The sequence below is a fragment of the Hypanus sabinus genome, chromosome 7 (genome assembly GCF_030144855.1).
Source record: "Hypanus sabinus isolate sHypSab1 chromosome 7, sHypSab1.hap1, whole genome shotgun sequence".
Classification (NCBI taxonomy): Eukaryota; Metazoa; Chordata; class Chondrichthyes; order Myliobatiformes; family Dasyatidae; genus Hypanus; species Hypanus sabinus.
The window spans coordinates 180130638-180153587 of record NC_082712.1 but is presented as its reverse complement, the minus strand read 5'-3'; the positions used below and the strand labels follow the sequence as shown (position 1 = coordinate 180153587).

Below are 22950 nucleotides of genomic sequence, written 5' to 3'. Positions count from 1 at the left end.
CACTGCTGCCATCATGAAGGTGGTACAGGAGACTCAGGACTTGCACCACTTGATTCAGGAACAGTTGTTACCCCTCAACCATCAGGCTCTTGAACCAGAGGAGATAACTTCACTCTCCCCAACACAGAACTGATCACACAACCTCTGGGCTCACTTTCAAGGGCTCTTCATCTCATGCTCTCCATATTTATGTTATCATTTTATTTTGTTTCTTTGTATTTACAATGAAGCCCACAATAAAATGAAACTCAGGACTGTATATGGTAACAATAAATTTACTTTGAACTTTAGAGTTTCCTCTCACGGCAACAATGAACCAATACCATTGCTTACCTGGATAGTTTTACAGAGATGGGCCTGGCTACTGGCTGATGAGATCGCAAGGCAGAGCGGGAAAGAACCTTTCTCTTGTTGCTGAGGAGGGACCCAACACTTGAAGTGTCAGGTTCAGCACCACTGGAAGATAACAGCCATTACAGACCAGTTAGATTTCATGCATTCTAAAATACTGTTAATTTTATGTAGAAAGAAGATGCATTGGCTTATTTCAGGACATTATGCATTGGGTGTCTAGGGAGGGCTAGCACCTCTGGTGAAAGGGCTTCTTCTGTCCATTCTTCGGCAGCTTACATACCTTTGGGGCCCACTGGACCCTCAGTTCCCACCTGTGGCTCCAAGCTATTTGCATGTAACAGCAGCTACATTCTGGTACAGTCGGCCCTCCTTATCTGCAGGGGATTGGTTCCGAGACACCCCACCGATACCAAAAAACGCGGATGCTCAAGTCCCTTATTCACCCTGTCTCTGTGCGGTGGTCTTTAGGACCCAGCGGAACCCCAGACTTTTTTTTACGTCTCAGTGCAGTGGACATTAGGACCCAGCGCAGCTCAGACTCTGTAGTGTTTCTGTTCTCGAAAATAATCACGATCACGATTGAAAATAAGGTGGAAGTAATAAAGCAATTGGAAAGAGGTGAAACTACATCAGTCATTGGAAAAGCGTTAGGCAACAGTCGGAACAATTTTAATGGAGTATGTGAAAGGCCTTGCCCTAATGAAAGCTACAATTATTACTAAGCAACGCAGTGGTTTAATTATTGAAATACATATGTGTCTTAAGTGTTTTATATGCATAGAAAGGTAAAATATGTACTATATACTAAGAAAAATATTTGACTAACTGATGCTAAATAATACCGGATGTACCTGTTCCGACTTCAAATCCGACTTAAAGACGGACTCAGGAATGGAACTCATTCATAACCTGGGGACTGCCTGTACTTTTAAGTCATTTCTAGATTACTTATAATACCTAATACAATGTAAATGCTATGTAAATAGTTGTTATACTGTATTGTTTAGGGAATAATGACAAGAAAAAAATAGTCTGTACATGCTCAAACAACGAGTGCTGGAGAAAGAACTTCTGGGTTTTCCCGATCCGCGGTTGGTTGAATCCGCGCATGCTGAATCCTCGGATAAGGAGGGCCGACTGTACACTGCTTTGACAGGCGGGCTAAACCAGGTGAGGGTAGCTGGTGAGCCTCAGATCGCAGTCAGAAAACAGTAAACTAGAACTAAATTAATACCACTGCTTTAACAGTGTCTATCTAAATCAACAATCTTCTTTTCCAGAATGTGGATTAAGGAAAGCGGGAAGCATTGTCATCACTGTGCTTTGATCAAGACTTAACAAGACAAAAGGAAGACTGTCACCACACTGTTCTGAAGTCTGAATGGAGAAATGCCATTTTTATACAGAATTGAATACAATCACAAAGAAACACTCATTGGCTGGAATGTGTGCAACCTCACGTGTGGGACTGCCATCTTCCTTCAGCTGCCTGCCTGCAAGAGTGCCCTGACTCCGTGGCTCCAATTTAGAGTAAGACACTTCAAGCAACCAAATGATATCCTTGGGGATTTTCTCCAATGTGTTAGCCACTGTATCTTTCACAGACTAAAAGTAATTGTAAGGAGTTTGTACATTCTTCCCATGACCTTGGGTTTCCATTTTGGGTGCTTCAGCTTCCTCCCACTTCCAAAGATGTACGTGTTAGGGTTAGTCATTTATGGGTAGCTATGTTGGTGCTGGAAACATGGTGACACTTGCAACACATCATCATACGCAGGTTGACCCAATGGTTAAGAAGGCATGTGGTGCATTGGCCTTCATCAATCATGAATTGAGCTTAGGAGCCGAGAGGTAAAATTGCAGCTATATAGGACCTGGTCAGACCCTACTTACAGTACTGTGCTCAGTTCTGGTTGCCTCACTACAGGAAGGCTGTAGAAACCATAGAAAGGATGCAGAGGAGATTTACAAAGGTGTTGCCTGGATTGGGGAGCATGACTTATGAGAATAGGTTGAGTGATCTCAGCCTTGTCTCCTTGGAGTGACAGAGGATGAGACGTGACCTGATAGAGGTGTATAAGATGATGAGAGGCATTGATCGTGTGGATAGTCCGAGGCTTTTTCCCAGGGCTGAAATGGCTAACACGAGAGGGCACAGTTAAGGTGCTTGGAAGTATGTACAGAGGAGATATCAGGGATAAGATTTTTTTTTCCACAAAGATTGGTGAGTGTGTGGAATGGACTGCCAGCAACGGTGGTGGAGGCAAATATGATCGGGTCTTTTAAGGGACTCCTGGATAAGTACATGGAGCTTAAAAAATAGAGGGCTATGGGTAACCCTAAGTAATTTCTATACTAAGAACTGCTCGGCACAGCTTTGTGAGCCGAAGGCCTGTATTGTGCTATAGGTTTTCTATGTTTCTATATTTCTAGGTATTATAACCATATAACCATTACAGCATGGAAACAGGCCATCTCGGCCCTTCTAGTCTGTGCCGAACACTTACACTCACCTAGTCCCACCGACCTGCACTGAGCCCATAACCCTCCATTCCTTGCTGGTCCATATACCTATCCAACTTTTTTTTTAAATGACAAAATCAAAACTGTATTGTGTTTGACACCAACTTAAATGATGGATTTCATTATGTTTCGATGTACATGACAAATAAAGCTAATCTTTATAATTCTAATCAAAAGAAAAACTAACCTTTCGAATGGGTCCAAGTCATTTGGGTCACCATACACAGAGAATGAAGCCGCTCCGATGTCTGTCCGCATGACTTTCAGGGATGGTTCCAGTGGCTTGTACACAGAGGGAAATGAGAGCCCATTTACAGGTTTACCCAGGCCAAGGCTCTTTGCAATGCGTGAGTGCACGGTGATACTCGGCTTTACCTAAATGAATATATAGAAAGGTTACCCACATTTCCCCAAGGGTAACTCTCACCGGAATACACCACCACACTGACACTACTCTTCTCACCCCCGAAAATAAAAAGTAACTAGACCCAGAACACACAACAGCATGGTTCCAATCACCACACTGTTCTGAAATCTGAACAGAGAAATGTCATTTTTGTATAGGACTGACTAACAGTTACAAATAATGACCACTGGTGAACTGTGTATGTTTGAATTCCTTACTTGCAAGAATAATCACCATTCACAATGCACACGGTAAAAGTCAATATAAACTACAAACTGGCAACCGATGACACTTTGAAGTTAGCGGCCCTGATCTCACACATCATGAAGACCATAGAGAGGCTAATCCGAGCCCTGGATCCTCTGCAGTCTGCCTACCAGTGCACTGGAGTAGGTGTTGCTGTCATCTGTCTGAACAGAGCCCGTCCCCATTTGGATAAGCAGGGTAGCACTGAGGATCATGTTTTTTGATTTCTCAAGTGCCTTCAGTATCACACAGCCCTCATTGCTGGGGGGGAAAGCTCTGTTCAAAGCCCGTTGGCACCTTGATTGTATCTTAGATAATGGACTGGCAGACCACAGTAAGTGTGGCTTCAGAGCTGTGTGTCTGACAGTTTCCTGTTTATCCTGTATACTTTGGACTTTAGATACAAAACTGAGTCTTGTCATCTGCAGAAATTCTCTAATAACTCAGCAATAGTTGGGTGTACAAAGGGAGGACAGGAAGATGAATACAGGGCCCTGGTGGAGGACTTTGCCAAATGGTGCAAGCTGAATCATCTAAGGCAAAGGTGATGGTGATGGACTTTAAGAAGACAAAGCCTGCACTGTTCCCTGTTACTACTGATGGTGAGGATGTGGATGTGGTGAGGACCAACAAGTATCTTTACAACTGGGTAACAGACTTGAGTGGAGCACCGTCACAGAGGCTGTGTACAAGAAGGACCAAAGTCGCCTCTACTTCCTGAGGAGAATGAGGTCCTTTGCAATATGCAGGCCTCTCATTCATATGTTCTCACAGTCTGTTGTCACCAGTACAATCTTCTATGCGGTGTATATGTGCAGCAATGACATCAACACAGGTGATGCCAACAGGCTCAATAAACTGATTAGAAAGGCTGGCTCTGTTATTGGAGTCAAACTGGACACCCTGGAGGCTGTGGTAGAACAAAGGACCCTCTGGAAAATCCTGGCAATTCTGGACAATGTTTCTTACCCTCTGCATGTCACCTTGTCTGAACAGAGGCGCACTTTTAGTGATAGACTAAGATAACTGCACTGCTCCAAAGAGCGCTACATAGGGTTATTCTTACCCTCAGCCATTAGGTTCTATAATGAGTCAACCTATTGCTGGGGAAGTGATGACCCCCTCCCCCTTGTCAGACTGTTTGAGGTAACTTAATTTTTATTCTTTCTTTTTTTTTTCTAATATTTGCATATCTGTGTATTTGTAATGCTACTGTGACACAGTAATTTCCTCTGGGATCAATAAAGTATCTACATAAAGCAATTGTTGATGTGCGTGCGCCTTGGATTGGTTATCTCATCTCCAGACCTCTTCTGAGTGCTTGACTGGGCTGTTTGTCTGTCCGTTTACAGCCTATCCTTTCCTGGACATTCTGTTAACCCTTGCCTTACCACAAGGTCCACACTCTCCCAGGTTCCCCAAGTTTAACTCTTTATTGATGCTGCTCTCACCACTCTCTTTGTGCCTTTCTTTCTCCTTGCCTTTCTCCTGCGTTTTCTCATGCTCTTTTCACTGATCTTAGTTCCGGTCTTACTGCGAGATTTTTGTGTTCCAGTTCTTTTCCTTTTTTTACCTGTAGTAGGGGAAAGAGAGAAGGTTACAACACCAGTCAGCATGTTCAGTCAATGTGGGTGCTGACTGCACAGCTAGAAACTACAACCACTACACAAAATTCCATCTCGCATTCTTGTCCTGCTCAACACACTGACATCAATGAAGTAAGTAGTCCTCATGAAGGGTCTTAGCCAGAAACATCAACTGTTTACTCTTTTCCATAGATGCCGCCTGGCCTGCTGAGTTCCTCCAGCATTTTGTGTGTGTTGCTTTGGATTTTCAGGATCTGGAGGTTTTCTCGTATTTGTGACACTGACAGCAAAATCAAATCACGGGTGACAAATATCAGGCTCCCGGACTGGCAAGGGTAACTTCATTCACCACTACACCGAACTGATCCCACAACCTACAGACAACTGAAGACTCATTACAACTCATGCTTTCAGAACTATTTATCATTTGTAGTCTGTCATCTTTTGCACTTTGGCTGTTTATCAGTCGTTGTCTATTTATGTATAGTTTTTTGCAAATTCTATTGAATTTTTTCCTGTATATCCCTGAAAGAAAATGAACCTCAAGTTCATATTGTAACATATGTATACATTTACAATAAATTAACTTTCAGCTTTGAGGTGTCCACTGTTATGTCCAAAAATAAATGGGTAGAAGTAGGTGAAGAAAAGCAAAAATCAGACATTCATAACCAGTTGAGTGGTACATCCAGTTATCACTATAACTGTATGCCCAAACTTTACAGCAAGCTTTGACCCAAGGTGCAGCAGCTTCCTGATCAGTTCATGACCCAACAGCAAATGCTTGGAAATTATTTATTTATTTATAGGGATACGGCATTGTAACAGGCCCTTCCAGCCCAATGAGCCTGCACTGCCCAAATACACCCATTCACCAATTAACTTACTAACTGGTGTGTCTTTGGAGTGTGGGAGGAAATTGGAGCACCTGGAGAAAACCTGTATGATCATGCAGGAGAAGGTACAGTATTATAAAAGGTATTTACCCCCCTTGGAAGTTTTCATGTTTTATTGTTTTACAATACTGAAGCACAGTGGATTTAGTTTGACTTTTTTGGCACTGATCCCCAGATAAAGTCTTTTGCGTCAAAGTGAAAACAGATCTCTATACAGTGATCTCAATTCATTCCAAATATGAAACACAAAATAATTGATTGCAGTGAAGCATCCCCACAGCATGATGCAGCCACCACCATGTTTCACAGTAGGGAAGGTGTGATTTTGATAATGTGCGGTGTTAGGCTTACACCAAACTCAGCGTTTAGTCTGATGGTCAAAAAGCTCAATTTTGGTTTCATCAGACCACAGAACCTTCTTCCAGATGATTTCAGAGTCTCCCACATGCCTTCTGGCAAACTCTAACCGTGATTTCACTTGCGTTTTTTTCTCTCTCTACCATTCTCCCATAAAGCTATGACTGGAGAAACACCCAGGCAACAGTTGTATATGCAGTCTCTCTCATCTCAGCCACTGAAGTTTGTAACCCTTCCACAGTTGTCATAGGTCTCTTGGTGGCCTCCCTCACTAGCCCCCTTCTTGCATGGTCACTCTGTTTTTTAAGGACAGCCTGCTCTAGGCAAAATTATAGCCGTGCCATATTCTTTCCATTTCTTGATGATTGACTTATCTGCACTCCAAAATATTCAGTAACTTGGAAATTTTCTTGTATCCATCTCCTTACTTGTGCTTTTCAATAACCTTCATACGCAGAGTCGCTTTAAGTGTTCTTTTGCCTTCATGGCATAATTTTTGTCATGATCCTGACAAACCAGCAGTTGGACCTTCCAGATCAATCAATTTACTACAATAAATTGAAACACTTTGACTGCACACAACTCTCTAAAAACGTATCTCCATTTAACTAATAATGTAACTTCTAAAACCAACTGGCAACACCAGTGATGATTTGGTGTGTCATATTAAAGAGGGGTGAATACTTATGCAATCAATTATTTGGTGTTTTATATTTGTAATTAATTTAGATCACTTTGTAGAGATCTGCTTTCACTGTGACACAAAGGAGTCTTCTTCTGTTGATCAGTGTCAAAAAAGCCTAATTAAATACACTGTAATTCATTTTTGTAAAATAATAAAACATGAAAACTTCTGGGGGGCGGGGTGGTGAATACTTTCTATTGGCACTGCACAAACTTTGTTATAGACAGCAGCAAGAAATGAACCCGTCACTGGTGTTGTAAAGCGTTGTGCTACACTCGATGTAGATCTATAATGCAAGAGGTGCTAGATATGGAACATGCAGAGCAAAGGGCTGTGGTGGAAAGGGCTGCTAAACTAACTTGTTGTTCGAGTCTGACCCTTTGTGACCTCATGGACCATAGCATCCACAGGGTTTGCATGGCAAGATACAGAAGTAGATTGCCTTTCTTCTGCGTGGATACTGCTGCTGCCCAGGCTGGGACCCAGCTGGGTTTGAACTCACAACCATCTGCCTTGAAGTCCAGTGCTGATGCCATTACACCACAAGCCGGCACAGACTAACTTAATGGAGCATGAAGTCCTCTGGGGATCAGTAGCTAGTCAAAAGTAAAGAAAGCTCACCAGTGCTTCTACCACGTCAAGTGGCTAAAAAATCTGGCCTGTTCCGTTGCCCTCACTAACCTATATTGATGCACCATGGAAAGGATACTATCCAGATCACACAATCCATGATGTTATGACATTGCACCACATTGTCTACCTGCTCTGGATGGATCATATCCAGATCTCACAGCTTCATTGTGATCTAGCATCTTATTGTCTACCTGCTCTGCACTTACTCCGTTACACTTTATTCTGCATTATTATTATCTTGTACTACTTCAATGCATTGTGTAATGATCTGATCTGTATGAATGACATGCAATACAATAAACCAACTTACCAAAAGGTTCAAGGTGGTTATACTATTTGCACAATTGTAATTGTTCACAGGGAGTTTTACCAACACCATTAACTGGGCAAAGTGGATGAAGCTGATAGAACACCCACAGGCTCATCAGGATCACTACACTCAAAGTCAGTTCAAAGGTGAGTAGTAGAGGGAAATAACTGGGAGCAGAATCGACAACATATTGTATAAATACATAGAAATAACAGATTATGTTATTTTGTAGAACAGTAATGTCAAGATTTAGGCTTAAAAATACATCTGAGATTAGATGACTTTTGACATTTCTACACACAGTATTACTGAAGTGTTTCAAAATGTTGAACCCAAAGTTTCTGACACTGATGAAGGTGGCGTAGTGGTTAGCACAATGCTTTAAAATACCAACGACTGAGGGTTCAGTACCTAGTGCTGCCTGTAAGGAGTTTGTACCACATGGATTTCCTCCCACAGTCCAAAGGTGTACCAGTTGGCTGGTTAACTGGTTATTGTAAATTGTCCCGTGATTAAGATAGGGTGAAATTGAGGGAGTTTGGACGGCATGCCTCAAGGGGCCTATTCCACACTGTATCTCAATAAATAATTGAATTATTTAATATCCCATGATTGTTAAACACATATGGGTTTCTTCAACCTTGGCTCCTTTCCTTTACCTCCCACATGCCCACCTCCACCCTGATCCCTGCACCAATCCAGTAAACGACTGCAGCAAGTTCAGAGGAAGCATTAGAGCATCAGAACGACACTGACTGCTGAGGGGCCAACTGCGGAAAGGTTCAAGAAAGTCATTAAAGTATAAAGGTGTTAATTATAGTAACAAATAGTAATGGCCAGAAACAGTCGAAGGAAAATAATGACAATTACAGACACTTGAAGCAATCTACATTTTCAACTAATCAGATGAAACTGCACGCTTCTGTGTCTTACAAATGTATAAACATATTAAAAATAGAGCAGTACAGGCCCTTCAACCCAGGGTGTTGTGCTAACCTTCAGTCAGAGAAGGCAAAAAAGAAGAGCTCTTGGTAAAGTTTTTTTTCCCTTCCCTTCTTTACATCTGCTCAGTTAGGACAGTACAGAAACCAGGCAGGATAATGGAATGCTCCTCTTGTGGGATGTGGGAAGGCAGGGAGACCTCCAGTGTCCCTGACAACTACAACTGTAAGAAGTGCATCCATCTGCAGCTTCTAACAATCCACATTAAGGAATTGGAGCTGGAACTGGATAAACTCCAGATCATTTGGGAGGCTGAGGGGGACATAGACAGGCAGTTACACCCAAGGTGCAGGATACAGGAAATTGGGAGACAGTCAGGAAAGGGAAAGGGAATACAGAGCCAGTGCAGTGTACCCATGGCCATTCCCTCAACAACCGGTACATCACTTTGGATATAGCTGTGGGGACAATGTGATAACAGAGGAAAGTCATAGCAGCTGGGTCTCTGGTATTGAGTCTACCACTGTGACTCAGGAGGGAAGGGGGGTGGGGGGAGAGAAGAAGCAGCCTGTGGTGATAGGCGAACAGACAGGAGGTTCTGTGTGTGTGAGAAAGAGATTCCTGGATGTTATGTTGCCTCCAGGTGCCAGGGTCCAGACATCTCGGACCAAGTCCGCAGCATTCTACAGTGGGAGGGTGAACAGCTAGAGGTCATGGTCCATGTAGGTACCAATAACATCAGTAGGACGAGTGACAAGGTTCTGCATAGGGAGTTCAGGAGTTAGGTGTTCAGTTAAAGGGCAGGACCTCCACCGTTGTGATCTCAGGATTGCTACCCGTGCCACGTACCAGCAAGGCCAGAACTAGGAAGATTATACAGTTTAACATACAGGTAAGGAGTTGGTGTAGGAGGGAGGGCATAAGACTTTTGGATTACTGGGTTCTCTTCCAGGGAAGCTGGGACCTGTACAAAAGGGACGGTTTGCACCTGAACTGGATTGCAACTAATATCGTAGTATGACAGTTTGCTAATGCTGCATGGTGGGGTTTAAACTAGAGTTGCACGGGGATGGGAACTAGAGTGCAGAAGAGCTGGTAGAGAGGTTGTGGAGACAGATGTTGGTAATCTAGCGACATAGGGGACTGCAGAGTTTTGCTTCCAGATAAGCTTAATACCTTCTATGCTCACTTTGTTCACCAAAATAGGGAGGAACCATCATGCACCCCATGTCTCTCGATGATCCTTTGGTCTCAGTATCTGAAAATAACATGCAGGCTGCCTTCAAGACTGAATCCATGGAAAGCATCTGGTCGGGATGGAATACCTGGCTGAGTACTGAAGACTTGCACCGGCCAAATGGCTGGTGTATTCACAGATATCTTCATCTTCTCACTCTGGCAATGTTTTATAACCACCAGTTTCAAGAAGGTTTCAATCGTACCGGTGCCCAAGAAGAGCGCGGTAATCTGTCTAAATGAGTATTGCCCAGTGGCACTTACATCCACAGTGATGCAGTGTTTTGAGAGGCTGGTGTTGAAACACATCAGCTCCTGTCTGAATGGTGACTTGCATCCACTCCAATTTGCCTACTGAAGCAACAGGTCTACAGCAGATGCTATCTCGTTGTCTCTTCACAAAACCCTGGAACTCTGGACAGCAAAGATGCCTACATCAGGATGTTCTTTATCAATTACAGCTCAGCATTTAATACCATCATCCCTTCAAAACTAATTAGTAAACTCCAAGATGTGGGCCTCATCACCACCTTGTGCACTTGGACCTTGGATATTCTCAGCTGCAGACCTGTCATTTCGGATGAGCAAAAATATCTCCACAATCTCCCTCAGTACAGGAGCACTACAGGACTGTGTGCTTAGCCCCTGCTCTATTTGCTTTACAATAGACAATAGACAGTAGGTGCAGGAGTAGGCCATTCAGCCCTTCTAGCCAGCACTGCCATTCACTGTGATCATGGCTGATCATACACAATCAGTACCCCGTTCCTGCCCTCTCCCCATATCCCTTGACCCCGCTATCTATAAGAGCTCTATCTAACTCTCTCTTGAATGCATCCAGAGGCCTGGCTTCCACTGCCTTCTGGGGCAGAGCATTCTACATATCCAGCACTCTCTGGGTGAAAAAGTTTTTTCTCATCTCTGTTCTAAATGGCCTACTCCTTATTCTTAAACTGTGGCCTCTAGTTCTGGACTCACCCATCAGCGGGAACATGCTTCCTGCCTCCAGTGTGTCCAATCCCTTAATAATCTTATATGTTTCAATCAAATCCCCTCTCATCCTTCTAAATTCCAGTGTATACAAGCCCAGTCGCTCCAATCTTTCAACATATGACAGTCCCGCCATTCCGGGAATTAACCTTGTGAACCTACACTGCACTCCCTCAATAGCAAGAATGTCCTTCCTCAAATTTGGAGACCAAAACTGCACACAATACTCCAGGTGGGGTCTCACCAGGGCCGTGTACAGCTGCAGAAGGACTTCTTTACTCCTATACTCAATTCCTCTTGTTATAAAAGCCAGCATGCCATTAGCTTTCTTCACTGCCTGCTGTACCTGCATGCTGCTTTCATTGACTGATGTACAAGAACACCTAGATCTCATTGTACTTCCCCTTTTCCTAACTTGACTCCATTTAGATAGTAATCTGCCTTCCTGTTCTTGCCACCAAAGTGGATAACCTCACATTTATCCACATTAAACTGCATCTGCCATACATTTGCCCACTCACCCAACCTGTTCAAGTCACCCTGCGTTCTCATAACATCCTCCTGACATTTCACACTGCCACCCAGCTTTGTATCATCAGTAAATTTGCTAATGTTACTTTTAATCCCTTCATCTAAATCATTAATGTATATTGTAAACAGCTGCGGTCCCAGCACCGAACCTTGCGGTACCCCACTGGTCACAGCCTGCCATTCCGAAAGGGACCCATTAATCACTACTCTTTGTTTCCTGTCAGCCAGTCAATTTTCAATCCATGTCAGTACTCTGCCCCCGATACCATGTGCCCTAATTTTGCCCACTAATCTCCTATGTGGGACTTTATCAAAAGCTTTCTGGAAGTCCAGGTACACTACATCCACTGGCTCTCCCTTGTCCATTTTCATAGTTACATCCTCAAAAAACTCCAGAAGATTAGTCAAGCATGATTTTCCCTTCATAAATCCATGCTGACTCGGACTGATCCTTCTACTGATTTGGATATGTGTTGTAATTTCCCCTTTTATAATTGACTCCAGCATCTTTCCCAACACTGACGTCAGGCTAACCGGTCTATATTTTCATTTTCTCTCTCCCTCCTTTCTTGAAGAGTGGGACAACATTAGCCACTCTCCAATCAGCAGGAACTGTTCCTGAATCTATAGAACATTGGAAAATGATTACCAATGCATCCACTATTTCTAAAGCCACCTCTTTTAAGTACCCTGGGATGCAGACCATCAGGTCCTGGGGACTTATCAGCCTTCAGACTCAACAGTCTATCCAACACCGTTTCTTGCCTAATATAAATTTCCTTCAGTTCATCCTTTACCCTAGTTCCTTTGGCCACTATTACATCTGAGAGTTGTTTGTGTCTTCCCTAGTGAAGACAGATCCAAAGTACCTGTTCAACTCATCTGCCATTTCCTTGTTCCCCATAATAAATTCACCCGTTTCTGTCTTCAAGGGCCCAATTTTGGTCTTAACTATTTTTTTGCTATTCACATACCTAAAGAAGCTTTTACTATCCTCCTTTATATTCTTGGCTAGTTTACCTTCGTACCTCATTTTTTCTTGGTGTATTGCCTTTTTTGTTATCTTCTGTTGCTCTTTAAAAGCTTCCCAGTCCTCCGGTCTCCCGCTCATCTTTGTTATGTTATACTTCTTCTCTTTTATTTTTATACTGCCCTTTACTTCCCTCGTCAACCCTTACTCGTCTTAGGATCTTTCTTCCTCTTTGGAATGAACCGATCCTGCACCTTCTGCATTATTCCCAGAAATACCTGCCATTTTTGTTCCACTGTCTTCCCTGCTAGGGTATTGTTCCATTGAACTTTGTCCAGTTCCTCCCTCATAGCTCCACAGTTCCCTTTGTTCAACTGTAATGCTGACACATCCGATTTTCCCTTTTCCTTCTCAAATTGTAGGTTAAAACATATCATATTATGGTCACTACCTCCTAATGGTTCCTTTACCTCGAGGTCCCTGATCAAATCTGGTTCATTGCACAACACTAAATCTAGAATTGCCTTCTCCCTGGTAGGCTCCAGTACAAGCTGTTCTAAGAAACCATCTCAGAGGCACTCCACAAACACCCTTTCTTGGGATCCAGTACCATTTTGATTCTCCCAGTCTACCTGCATGTTGAAATCCCCCATGACAACTGTATCACTACCTTTGCGACATGCCAATTTTAACTCTTTATTCAACTTACACCCTACATCCAGACTGCTGCTTGGGGGCCTGTAGATAACTCCCATTAGGGTCTTTCTACCCTTAGAATTTCTCAGTTCTATCCATACTGACTCTACATCCCCAGATTCTATGTCCCCCCTCGCAAGGGACTGAATATCATTCCTCACCAACAGAGCCACCCCACCCCCTCTGTCAGTCTGTCCTTTCGATTAGATGTATATCCTTGAATATTCATTTCCCAGGCCCTGTCCGCTTGAAGCCATGTCTCTGTTATTCCCACAACATCGTACTTGTCAATTTCCAACTGAGCCTCAAGCTCATCTACTTTATTCCTTATACTTCGTGCATTCATATATAATACTTTTAATTCTGTACTCCCCTCTCCTTTCATATCAATTCCTATTTCACTTGGCCATATTGTATGATCTCTTCTTGAGCTTTCTGCTCCATTGATTCTCCATTTACACCTATGATTCTGTGGCTAAGTACAGTTCCAACACTGTACAGTGGCATGCAAAAGTTTGGGCACCCCTGGTCAAAATTTCTGGTACTATGAATAAGTTAAGTGAGTAGAAAATGAACTGATCTCCAAAAGTCATAAAGTTAAAGATGAAACATTCTTTTAAGCAACATTTTAAGCAAAATTAGTGTATTATTTTTGTTTTGTACAATTTTAGACTGAAAAAAAGAAAAGGAGCACTGTGCAAAAGTTTGGGCACCCCAAGAGATTTGAGCTCTCAGATAACTTTTACCAAGGTCTCAGACCTTAATTAGCTTGTTAAGGCTATGGCTTGTTCACAGTCATCGTTAGGAAAGGCCAGGTGATGCAATTTTCAAAGCTTTACAAATACCCTGACTCCTCAAACCTTGTCCCAACAATCAGCAGCCATGGGCTCCTCTAAGCAGCTGCCTAGCACTCTGAAAATTAAAATAAATGATGCGCACAAAGCAGGAGAAGGCTATAAGAAGATAACAAAGTGTTTTCAGGTAGCTGTTTCCTCAGTTCGTAATTAAGAAATGGCAGTTAACAGGAACGGTGGAGGTCAAGTTGAGGTCTGGAAGACAAAGAAAACTTTCCGAGAACTGCTCGTAGGATTGCTAGAAAGGCAAATCAATACTCCCGTTTGACTGCAAAAGACCTTCAGAAAGATTTAGCAGACTCTGGAGTGGTGGTGCACTGTTCTACTGTGCAGCGACACCTGCACAAATATGACCTTTCCTGCGTCCTCACCACAAAATTCAGTGTCAGAAGATTACAAAGGAACATCTAAACAAGCCTGATGCATTTTAGAAACAAGTCCCGTGGACTGATGAAGTTAAAATAGAACTTTTTGGCTGCAATGAGCAAAGGTATGTTTGGAGAAAAAAGGGTTCAGAATTTCATGAAAAGAACACCTCTCCAACAGTTAAGCACGAGGGTGGATCGATCATGCTTTGGGCTTGTGTTGCAGCCAGTGGCACGGGGAACATTTCACTGGTAGAGGGAAGAATGAATTCAATTAAATACCAGCAAATTCTGGAAGCAAACATCACACTGTCTGTAAAAAAGGTGAAGAAGAAAAGAGGATGACTTCTACAACAGGATAATGATCCTAAACACACCTCAAAATCTACAATGGGCTACCTCAAGAGGTGCAGGTTGAAGGTTTTGCCATGGTCCTCACAGTCCCCTGACTTAAACATCATTAAAAATCTGTGGATAGACTTCAAAAGAGCAATGCATGCAAGACATCCCAAGAATCTCACAGAACTAGAAGCCTTTTGCAAGGAAGAACGGGTGAAAATCTCCCAAACAAGAATTGAAAGACTCTTAGCTGGCTACAGAAAGTGTTTACAAGCTGTGGTACTTGCCAAAGAGGGTGTTATTATGTACTGTGCATGCAGGGTGCCCAAACTTTTGCTTCGGGCCCTTTTCCTTTTTTGTTATTTTGAAACTGTAAAAGATGGAAATAAAAAAAGTAATCTTGCTTAAAATATTAAAGAAATGTGTCATCTTTAACTCTATGCCTTTTGGAAATCAGGTCATCTTTTACTGGCTTAGCTATTCACGATAACAGAAATTTTGACCAGGGGTGCCCAAACTTTTGCATACCACTGTATTTAAGTTTACTGATGACACCACTGTTGTGGGCTGTATAAAGGTGGTGATGGATCAGCATGCAGGAGAGAAACTGAAAATTTGACTAAGTGGTATAACAACAACAACCACTCATTCAATGTCAAAAAGAACAAGGAACTTCAGAATAGTGGACATCAGGACAGGGAAACCAGAGGTCATGAGCCAGAAATCATTGGAGGATCACAAGTAGAGAGGGTCAGTAGTTTTAAATTCCTGGCTGTCACCATCTCAGAGGACCCATCCTGGAGCTGTTATATAGATAGATAGAGATATATATATATTGTAGCGCCTCATTTCCTAGCGTATCCGAACCGACTCACAATTAGATAGCCTACGGGGGTTTGCGAGCACAGAGCTTTGGAGCCTCTTCGCCATGGGGGGCCGGTTGACAGAGGCTTAAAAGTGAGGCTGAAGTTTTCGAATAAAGTTTTTCCTTCGACTGCAGTTACCGACTCCGTGTCGTAATTTTAGCGCTGCTCGTAGCACACCGCTACAATTGGTGACCCCGACGGTCCAAACGATTTTTGGACCAGAAATGACCGACGCCACCTCTGTTCATGCGGTTTCGTTGAAACTGCCGGGTTTCTGGACACAGCGCCCGGACCTATGGTTCCAGCAAGCCGAAGCCCAATTCCACGTTCGCCGGATCACCTCAGAAGACACCCGCTACTACTACGTGGTGGGCTCCCTCGGCCAGGACACAGCTGCCCAGGTCGCGGAGTTCGTACAGTCGCCCCCGGCAGACGGCAAGTACACGGAATTCAAAGCCCTGCTCCTCAGGACTTTCGGACTCTCACGGCGCGAGCGGGCTGCCCGTTTACTGCACCTGGATGGCTTGGGCGACAGACCTCCATCGGCTTTAATGAATGAGATGTTGTCTCTGGCCGAGGGACACACAGGCCTCATGTTTGAGCAGGCATTCCTGGAGCAGCTGCCCGAGGACATACGCCTGCTGCTGTCCGACGCGGATTTCAGTGACCCCCGGAAGGTGGCAGCCCGGGCGGACTTGCTGTGGAACGCCAAAAAGGTGAGCGGGGCGTCCATCGCACAGATCTCCCAGCCACGCTCCCGGCAGCAAACCAGTCCAGGCCCGGCCGCAGAGCCCGCTAACCCCCGGCCCAATGACCACTGGTGCTTCTACCACCAGCGGTGGGGCGCAGAAGCCCGCCGTTGCCGCCCGCCCTGCAAGTTCCCGGGAAACGCCAGGGCCAGCCGCCGCTGATGGCTACGGCGGCTGGCCATCGGGATAGCCTCCTGTATGTGTGGGATGGAAGGTCGGGACGCCGGTTTTTGGTCGATACTGGGGCTGAGATCAGCGTTTTACCTCCGACGAGTTACGACACCCGCAGCAGGGCACCGGGTCCCCCCCTGAGGGCCGTGAATGGCAGCTCAGTAAGGACCTATGGCACCCGTCAGGTGCAGCTACAGTTCGGCCCCAGCCAGTTCACGTGGGACTTCACACTGGCCGCCGTAGCCCAACCGCTTCTGGGTGCGGATTTTTTGCGAGCTCACAGCCTGCTGGTTGACCTGCCCAGGAAGAGACTGGTACACGCCGAGACCTTTCAGACGTTCTCCCTGGGCGCGGCCCAGTTGCCAGCCCCTCACCTCGGCTCCATCACGCTGTCCGACAACGATTTCACCAGGGTCCTGGCGGAGTTCCCATCGGTTCTGGCACCGCAGTTCACAGCAGCCATGCCCAGGCACGGCGTACAGCACCACATCCCGACACAGGGACCACCCCTCCATGCCCGTGCTCGGCGGCTTCCCCCGGACAAGCTCCGACTGGCGAAGGAGGAGTTCCAGAGAATGGAGGAATTGGGGATCATCCGGCGGTCCGACAGCCCCTGGGCTTCCCCCCTGCACATGGTGCCCAAAGCGACGGGGGGCTGGAGACCGTGCGGCGACTACCGCAGGCTGAACGAGGCTACCACACCGGACCGCTACCCTGTGCCGCACATTCAGGACTTTGCGGCAAACCTGCACGGCGCCCGGATCTTCTCCAAGGTCGACCTTGTCCGAGGGTACCATCAAATCCCGATGCATCCTGACGACGTCCCCAAAACGGCTCTCATCACCCCGTTTGGCCTCTTCGAGTTCCTCCGCATGCCGTTCGGCCTGAAGAATGCCGCACAGACGTTCCAGCGGTTAATGGACGCGGTGGGACGGGACCTGGACTTCGCGTTCATCTATTTGGATGACATCCTCATAGCCAGCGGCAGTTGTCAGGAGCATCTGTCCCACCTCCGTCAACTCTGCGCCCGACTGAGTGAGTACGGTCTTACAATCAACCCTGCCAAATGCCAGTTCGGGCTTGATACCATTGACTTCCTGGGCCACAGGATTACTAAAGACAGGGCAACCCCTCTGCCCGCTAAGGTAGATGCGGTCCGCCACTTCCCCCGACCCACCACGATCAAAGGCCTTCAGGAATTCGTAGGTATGGTCAATTTCTACCGCCGCTTCCTCCCTTCAGCTGCCCGGATCATGCGCCCCCTGTTCGCCCTGATGTCGGGTCCGAGCAAGAACATTACCTGGGACGAGGAGTCCGCCGCCGCTTTCGTTCAAACGAAGGAAGCTTTGGCTGACGCCGCAATGCTAGTACATCCCAGAATGGACACCCCTACCGCCCTCACAGTGGACGCATCAAACACGGCAGTCGGTGGGGTGCTGGAGCAGCTCATCGCAGGTCGCTGGCAACCCCTGGCGTCCTGCGGCCACCCGAGCTCAAGTACAGTGCTTTTGACCGGGAACTGTTGGCGCTCTACCTGGCAATCCGGCATTTCAGGTACTTCCTAGAAGGCCGGCCCTTCACCGCGTTCACGGACCACAAACCGCTTACCTTTGCGTTTACGAAAGCACCCGACCTGCGTACCCAAAGACCTACGGAACTGTAAGTTTGTGTTTGTACGAAGGGGCGGGCATCGGCCGCCGCTGCAGCGGCCATACGAGGGGCCGTTTACGGTGCTCCGGAACAATGGGTCCACGTTCGTGCTGGACGTTGGGGGGAAGGAGGAGGTTTTCACGGTGGACCGCCTCAAGCCGGCCCATGTGGACCTGGCGCAACCGGCCGAGTTTCCGGCGCCTCGGCGCAGAGGCCGACCTCCCAAGCAGGTTCTGGCCCAGGCTGTGGACATTGGGGGGTGTATCGCCGGTTCTGGGGGGGGGTTATGTAGCGCCTCATTTCCTAGCGTATCCGAACCGACTCACAATTAGATAGCCTACGGGGGTTTGCGAGCACAGAGCTTTGGAGCCTCTTCGCCATGGGGGGCCGGTTGACAGAGGCTTAAAAGTGAGGCTGAAGTTTTCGAATAAAGTTTTTCCTTCGACTGCAGTTACCGACTCCGTGTCGTAATTTTAGCGCTGCTCGTAGCACACCGCTACAATATATAAAAATTTTGCAAGAAAGTACGACAGTCCCTCTACTTCCTCAGGAGTCTATGGAGATTCAGCATATCATCAGCAACCTTGGCAAACTTCTATAGATGTGTGGTGGAAAGTGTGCTGACTGGCTATATTATGGCTTGGTATGGGAACACCACTGAGTAGAAAATCCTACAAAAGGTAGTGGATTCGGCCCAATACATCATGGGTAAATCCTTCCCAACCATCGAGCACATTTACATGAAAGGCTGTCGGTGAAAAGCAGCATCCATCATCAAAGATCCTCACCACCCAGGCCGCGCTCTTTTCTCGCTGCTGCAATCAGGTGGAAGGTACAAGAGCCTCAGGACTCGCATCACCAGGTTCAAAAACATTTACTACAGCTCAACCATCATGCTCTTGATCAAAAGGGGACAACTACACTCATTAAAGGAAATTTATTGTTATTTCATGCTTGTTATTTATTACTATTTATTTATAATCTGCATTGGCACAGTTTTACAGTTTATAGTTGATGTTTACAGTTTACATATCCCAGTTACAGTTACTGTTCCATAGATTTGCTAAGAATCTCAGGGTTGTATGTTGTGACCTGTATGTACTCTGATGACAAATTTCACTTTGAACTTTAACCTCAGACAAAGTCAGGAATCAAAAAGTTGAGCATGGAGCAACTAATGTCCATATACTTCAATGTAAGAAGTATCATATGAAAGCTGGATAAGCTCAGGGTATGGAGCAACACCTGGAATTATGACACTGTAGCCATTAATGAGACATGGTTGCAAGAGAGGCAGGACTGGCAGCTAAATATTACAGGGTTCCATTGTTTTAAACATGACAGAGGAGGAGGGATTAAAGGAGGAGAGCTGGTGGTACCAGTCAGGGGCAATGTCACAGCAATGCTTTATTAGGGTAAACTGGAGAACTCGCCTGGTAGGGCATCATGGGTGGAACCGAAAAGTACGAAAGGTATGACCCCTGATATACAGGAGGCAACACTGAAGCACCGGATACAATAGATGACCCCAAAAGACACACAGGTGAAGTGTTGCCTCACCTGGAAGGACTGTGTGGGGCTCTGAATGGTAGTGAGAGAGAAGGTGCAGGGGCAGATGTAGCACTTGTTCCACTTATAAGATTAAGTGCCAGGAGGGATGAATGGACAAGGGCGTCTCCTCGGGAGCAATCCCCGTGGAAAGCAGAAAGTGGGGAGTAGGGAAAGATGTGTTTGATGGTGGGATTTCTTACACATTTCTTTCTGTAATTTCTAGTTTATTATGTATCGCAGTGTACTGTTGCCACAACAAAAAATGTTCACAATATATGCCAGTGACCTTAAAACTAATACTGACTCTGATGCGTGCTGCAGTAATATAGCCTTTGCTGCTTATCCTTGCACACTTCCATGTCTACTAACTCCCACTCGTACTTAGAAACAAGCTAAGTATGTCAATATTTGAAAGGTCCAATATTGAAGGCAGAATACACGGTTAATGGCAGGATACTTTGCAGTGCTGTGGAACAGAAATATCATGGGGTCCACTTCCATAGAACCCTCAAGTTACCTCGCTAGTTGATAGGGTTGTTAAGAAGGCATATCGTGTTCAATGTTCAAAGTAAATTTATAATACATATATTTCATTATATCCTACCCTGAGATTAATTTTCTGGTGGGCATGCATTGAGTGTGTTGGCCTTCATTAGTTGGCAGATTGAGTTCAAGAGCCACAAGGTAATGTTGTAACTCTATAAAACTCTGGTTAGACCACACTTGGAATATTGTGTTCAGTTCTGGTTGTCTCTTTATAGGAAGGACGGAGAAGCCTTAGAGACAGTGCAGAGAAAATTTACCAGCATGTTGAATGGATCAGAAAGCATATTTTATGAGGAACCAAGAAGGAAGAGAGAGAAAGGTTAGACTGATCTTGGAGTAGGTTCAAAGGTCAGCACATTATGGGCTGAAGTATCTTAATGGTACTGAAGTGTTCTATGTTCCATACCAGTTAGAAATTCAACTGGCCAGTCCCCCCTCTCCTTTTAGCACCTAGGCCACTAATCATATATATATCTATCTTGGTTTTAAATATACTCAATGACTTAGCCTGCACAGCCGTCTGTGGCAATGAATTCCAGATTCACCTCCCTCTAGCCAAAGAAATTCCACATCATCTCTGCTTTAAATGGACATCCCTCTAATCTATGGCTGTGCCCTCTGATCCCAGACTCTCCCACAGCAGGAAACATTGTCTCCAGATCCACTCTGTCTAGGTGTGTCACCCTATAATACTACTGTGGGTGATGCAGCATGGCCTGGACTGGGTGCCCTTTGTGTGTGTGCATCAAGCTGGACACCCTTACCTGTCCTTTTTCTACGTTTCTTTGTGCATCGAACTCGAGGGATGAGGGGCCGGTGGTAGACAGCCGTATTTAAGCCAGCAACAACACTCTCGATGGTTTCATCCAACAAGCTTGCATTCATCAGGTACTGTGGAACATCCTGGAGATAGAAAGGATGGCACTGTTACAGCCTGAACTTAATTACGCTTGGCTGGGTTTGTTCAGTGCAGTCCAACAGCTGCACCAGTAAACTTACCACATTATTTATGTAATAGAAACAAAAGAATAAGAGTCAGGAATTTACAGCACAAACCAGCCATCCCCACAAGCAAAAATCACAAGCCAGCTATCCCAACAGGCAAAATCCATTAACTACGCTGATAATGCAGACATAACCATATAACAATTACAGCACAGAAACAGGCTATCTCGGCCCTTCTAGTCCATGCCGAACGCTTACTCTCACCTAGTCCCACTGACCCGCACTCAGCACATAACCCTCCATTCCTTTCCTGTCCATATACCTATCCAATTTTACTTTAAGTGACAATACCGAACCTGCCTCTACCACTTCTACTGGAAGCTCGTTCCACACAGCTACCACTCTCTGAATAAAGAAATTCCCCCTCAAGTTACCCTTCAACTTTTGCCCCTTAACTCTCAACTCATGTCCTCTTGTTTGAATCTCCCCTACTCTCAATGGAAAAAGCCTATCCACGTCAACTCTATCTATCCCCCTCATAATTTTAAATACCTCTATCAAGTCCTCCCTCAACCTTCTACACTCCAAAGAATAAAGACCTAACTTGTTCAATCTTTCCCTGTAACTTAGGTGCTGAAACCCAGGTAACATTCTAGTAAATCTTCTCTGTACTCTCTCTATTTTGTTGACACCTATAATTTGGTGACCAGAACTGTACACAATACTCCAAATTTGGCCTTACCGATGCCTTGTACAATTTTAACATTACATCCCAACTCCTATAATCAATGCTCTGATTTATGAAGGCCAACATACCAAAAGCTTTTTTCACCACCCTATCCACATGAGATTCCACCTTCAGGGAACTATGCACCATTATTCCTAGATCACTCTGCTCCACTGCATTCTTCAATGCCCTACCATATACCATGTATGTCCTATTTGGATTATTCCTACCAAAATGTAGCACCTCACAATTATCAGCATTAAACTCCATCTGCCATCTTTCAGCCCATTCTTCTAACTGGCCTAAATCTCTCTGCAAACTTTGAAAACTTACTTCATTATCCACAATGCCACCTACCTTAGTATCATCTGCATACTTACTAATTCAATTTACCACCCCATTATCCAGATCATTAATGTATATGACAAACAACATTAGACCCAGTATGATCCCTGAGGCACACCACTAGTCAGCAGCCTCCAACCTGACAAACAGTTATCCACCACTACTCTCTGGCATCTCCCATCCAGCCACTGTTGATTCCATTTTACTACTTCAATATTAATACCTAACGATTGAACCTTCCTAACTAACCTTCCGTGCAAAACCTTGTCAAAGGCCTTACTGAAGTCCATATAGACAACATCCACTGCTTTACTCTCGTCAACTTTCCTCGTAACCTCTTCAAAAAATACAATATGATTTGTCAAACATGACCTTCCACACACAAATCCATGTTGACTGTTCCTAATCAGACCCTGTCTATCCAGATAATTATATATACCATCTCTAAGAATACTTTCCATTAATTTACCCACCACTGATA

The 22950-nt window shown here is 45.0% G+C and overlaps 1 protein-coding gene across 4 annotated transcripts in view; it reads right to left on the bottom strand.

The window, feature by feature from the left end:
- Positions 1 to 22950, bottom strand: part of phrf1 (PHD and ring finger domains 1) — a 188827-nt gene that overhangs the window by 64144 nt on the left and 101733 nt on the right. For 3 of the 4 annotated variants that reach the window (XM_059976263.1, XM_059976264.1, XM_059976265.1), the window contains 4 exons: positions 21217 to 21355; positions 4981 to 5102; positions 3065 to 3252; positions 334 to 456 (listed from right to left, as the gene is read on the bottom strand). In XM_059976263.1, the coding sequence (XP_059832246.1) occupies positions 334 to 456; positions 3065 to 3252; positions 4981 to 5102; positions 21217 to 21355 (572 nt within the window). Of the gene's footprint in view, positions 1 to 333; positions 457 to 3064; positions 3253 to 4980; positions 5103 to 21213; positions 21356 to 22950 lie in introns of those variants that run through there. The other variant, XM_059976266.1, reaches the window with a different exon arrangement.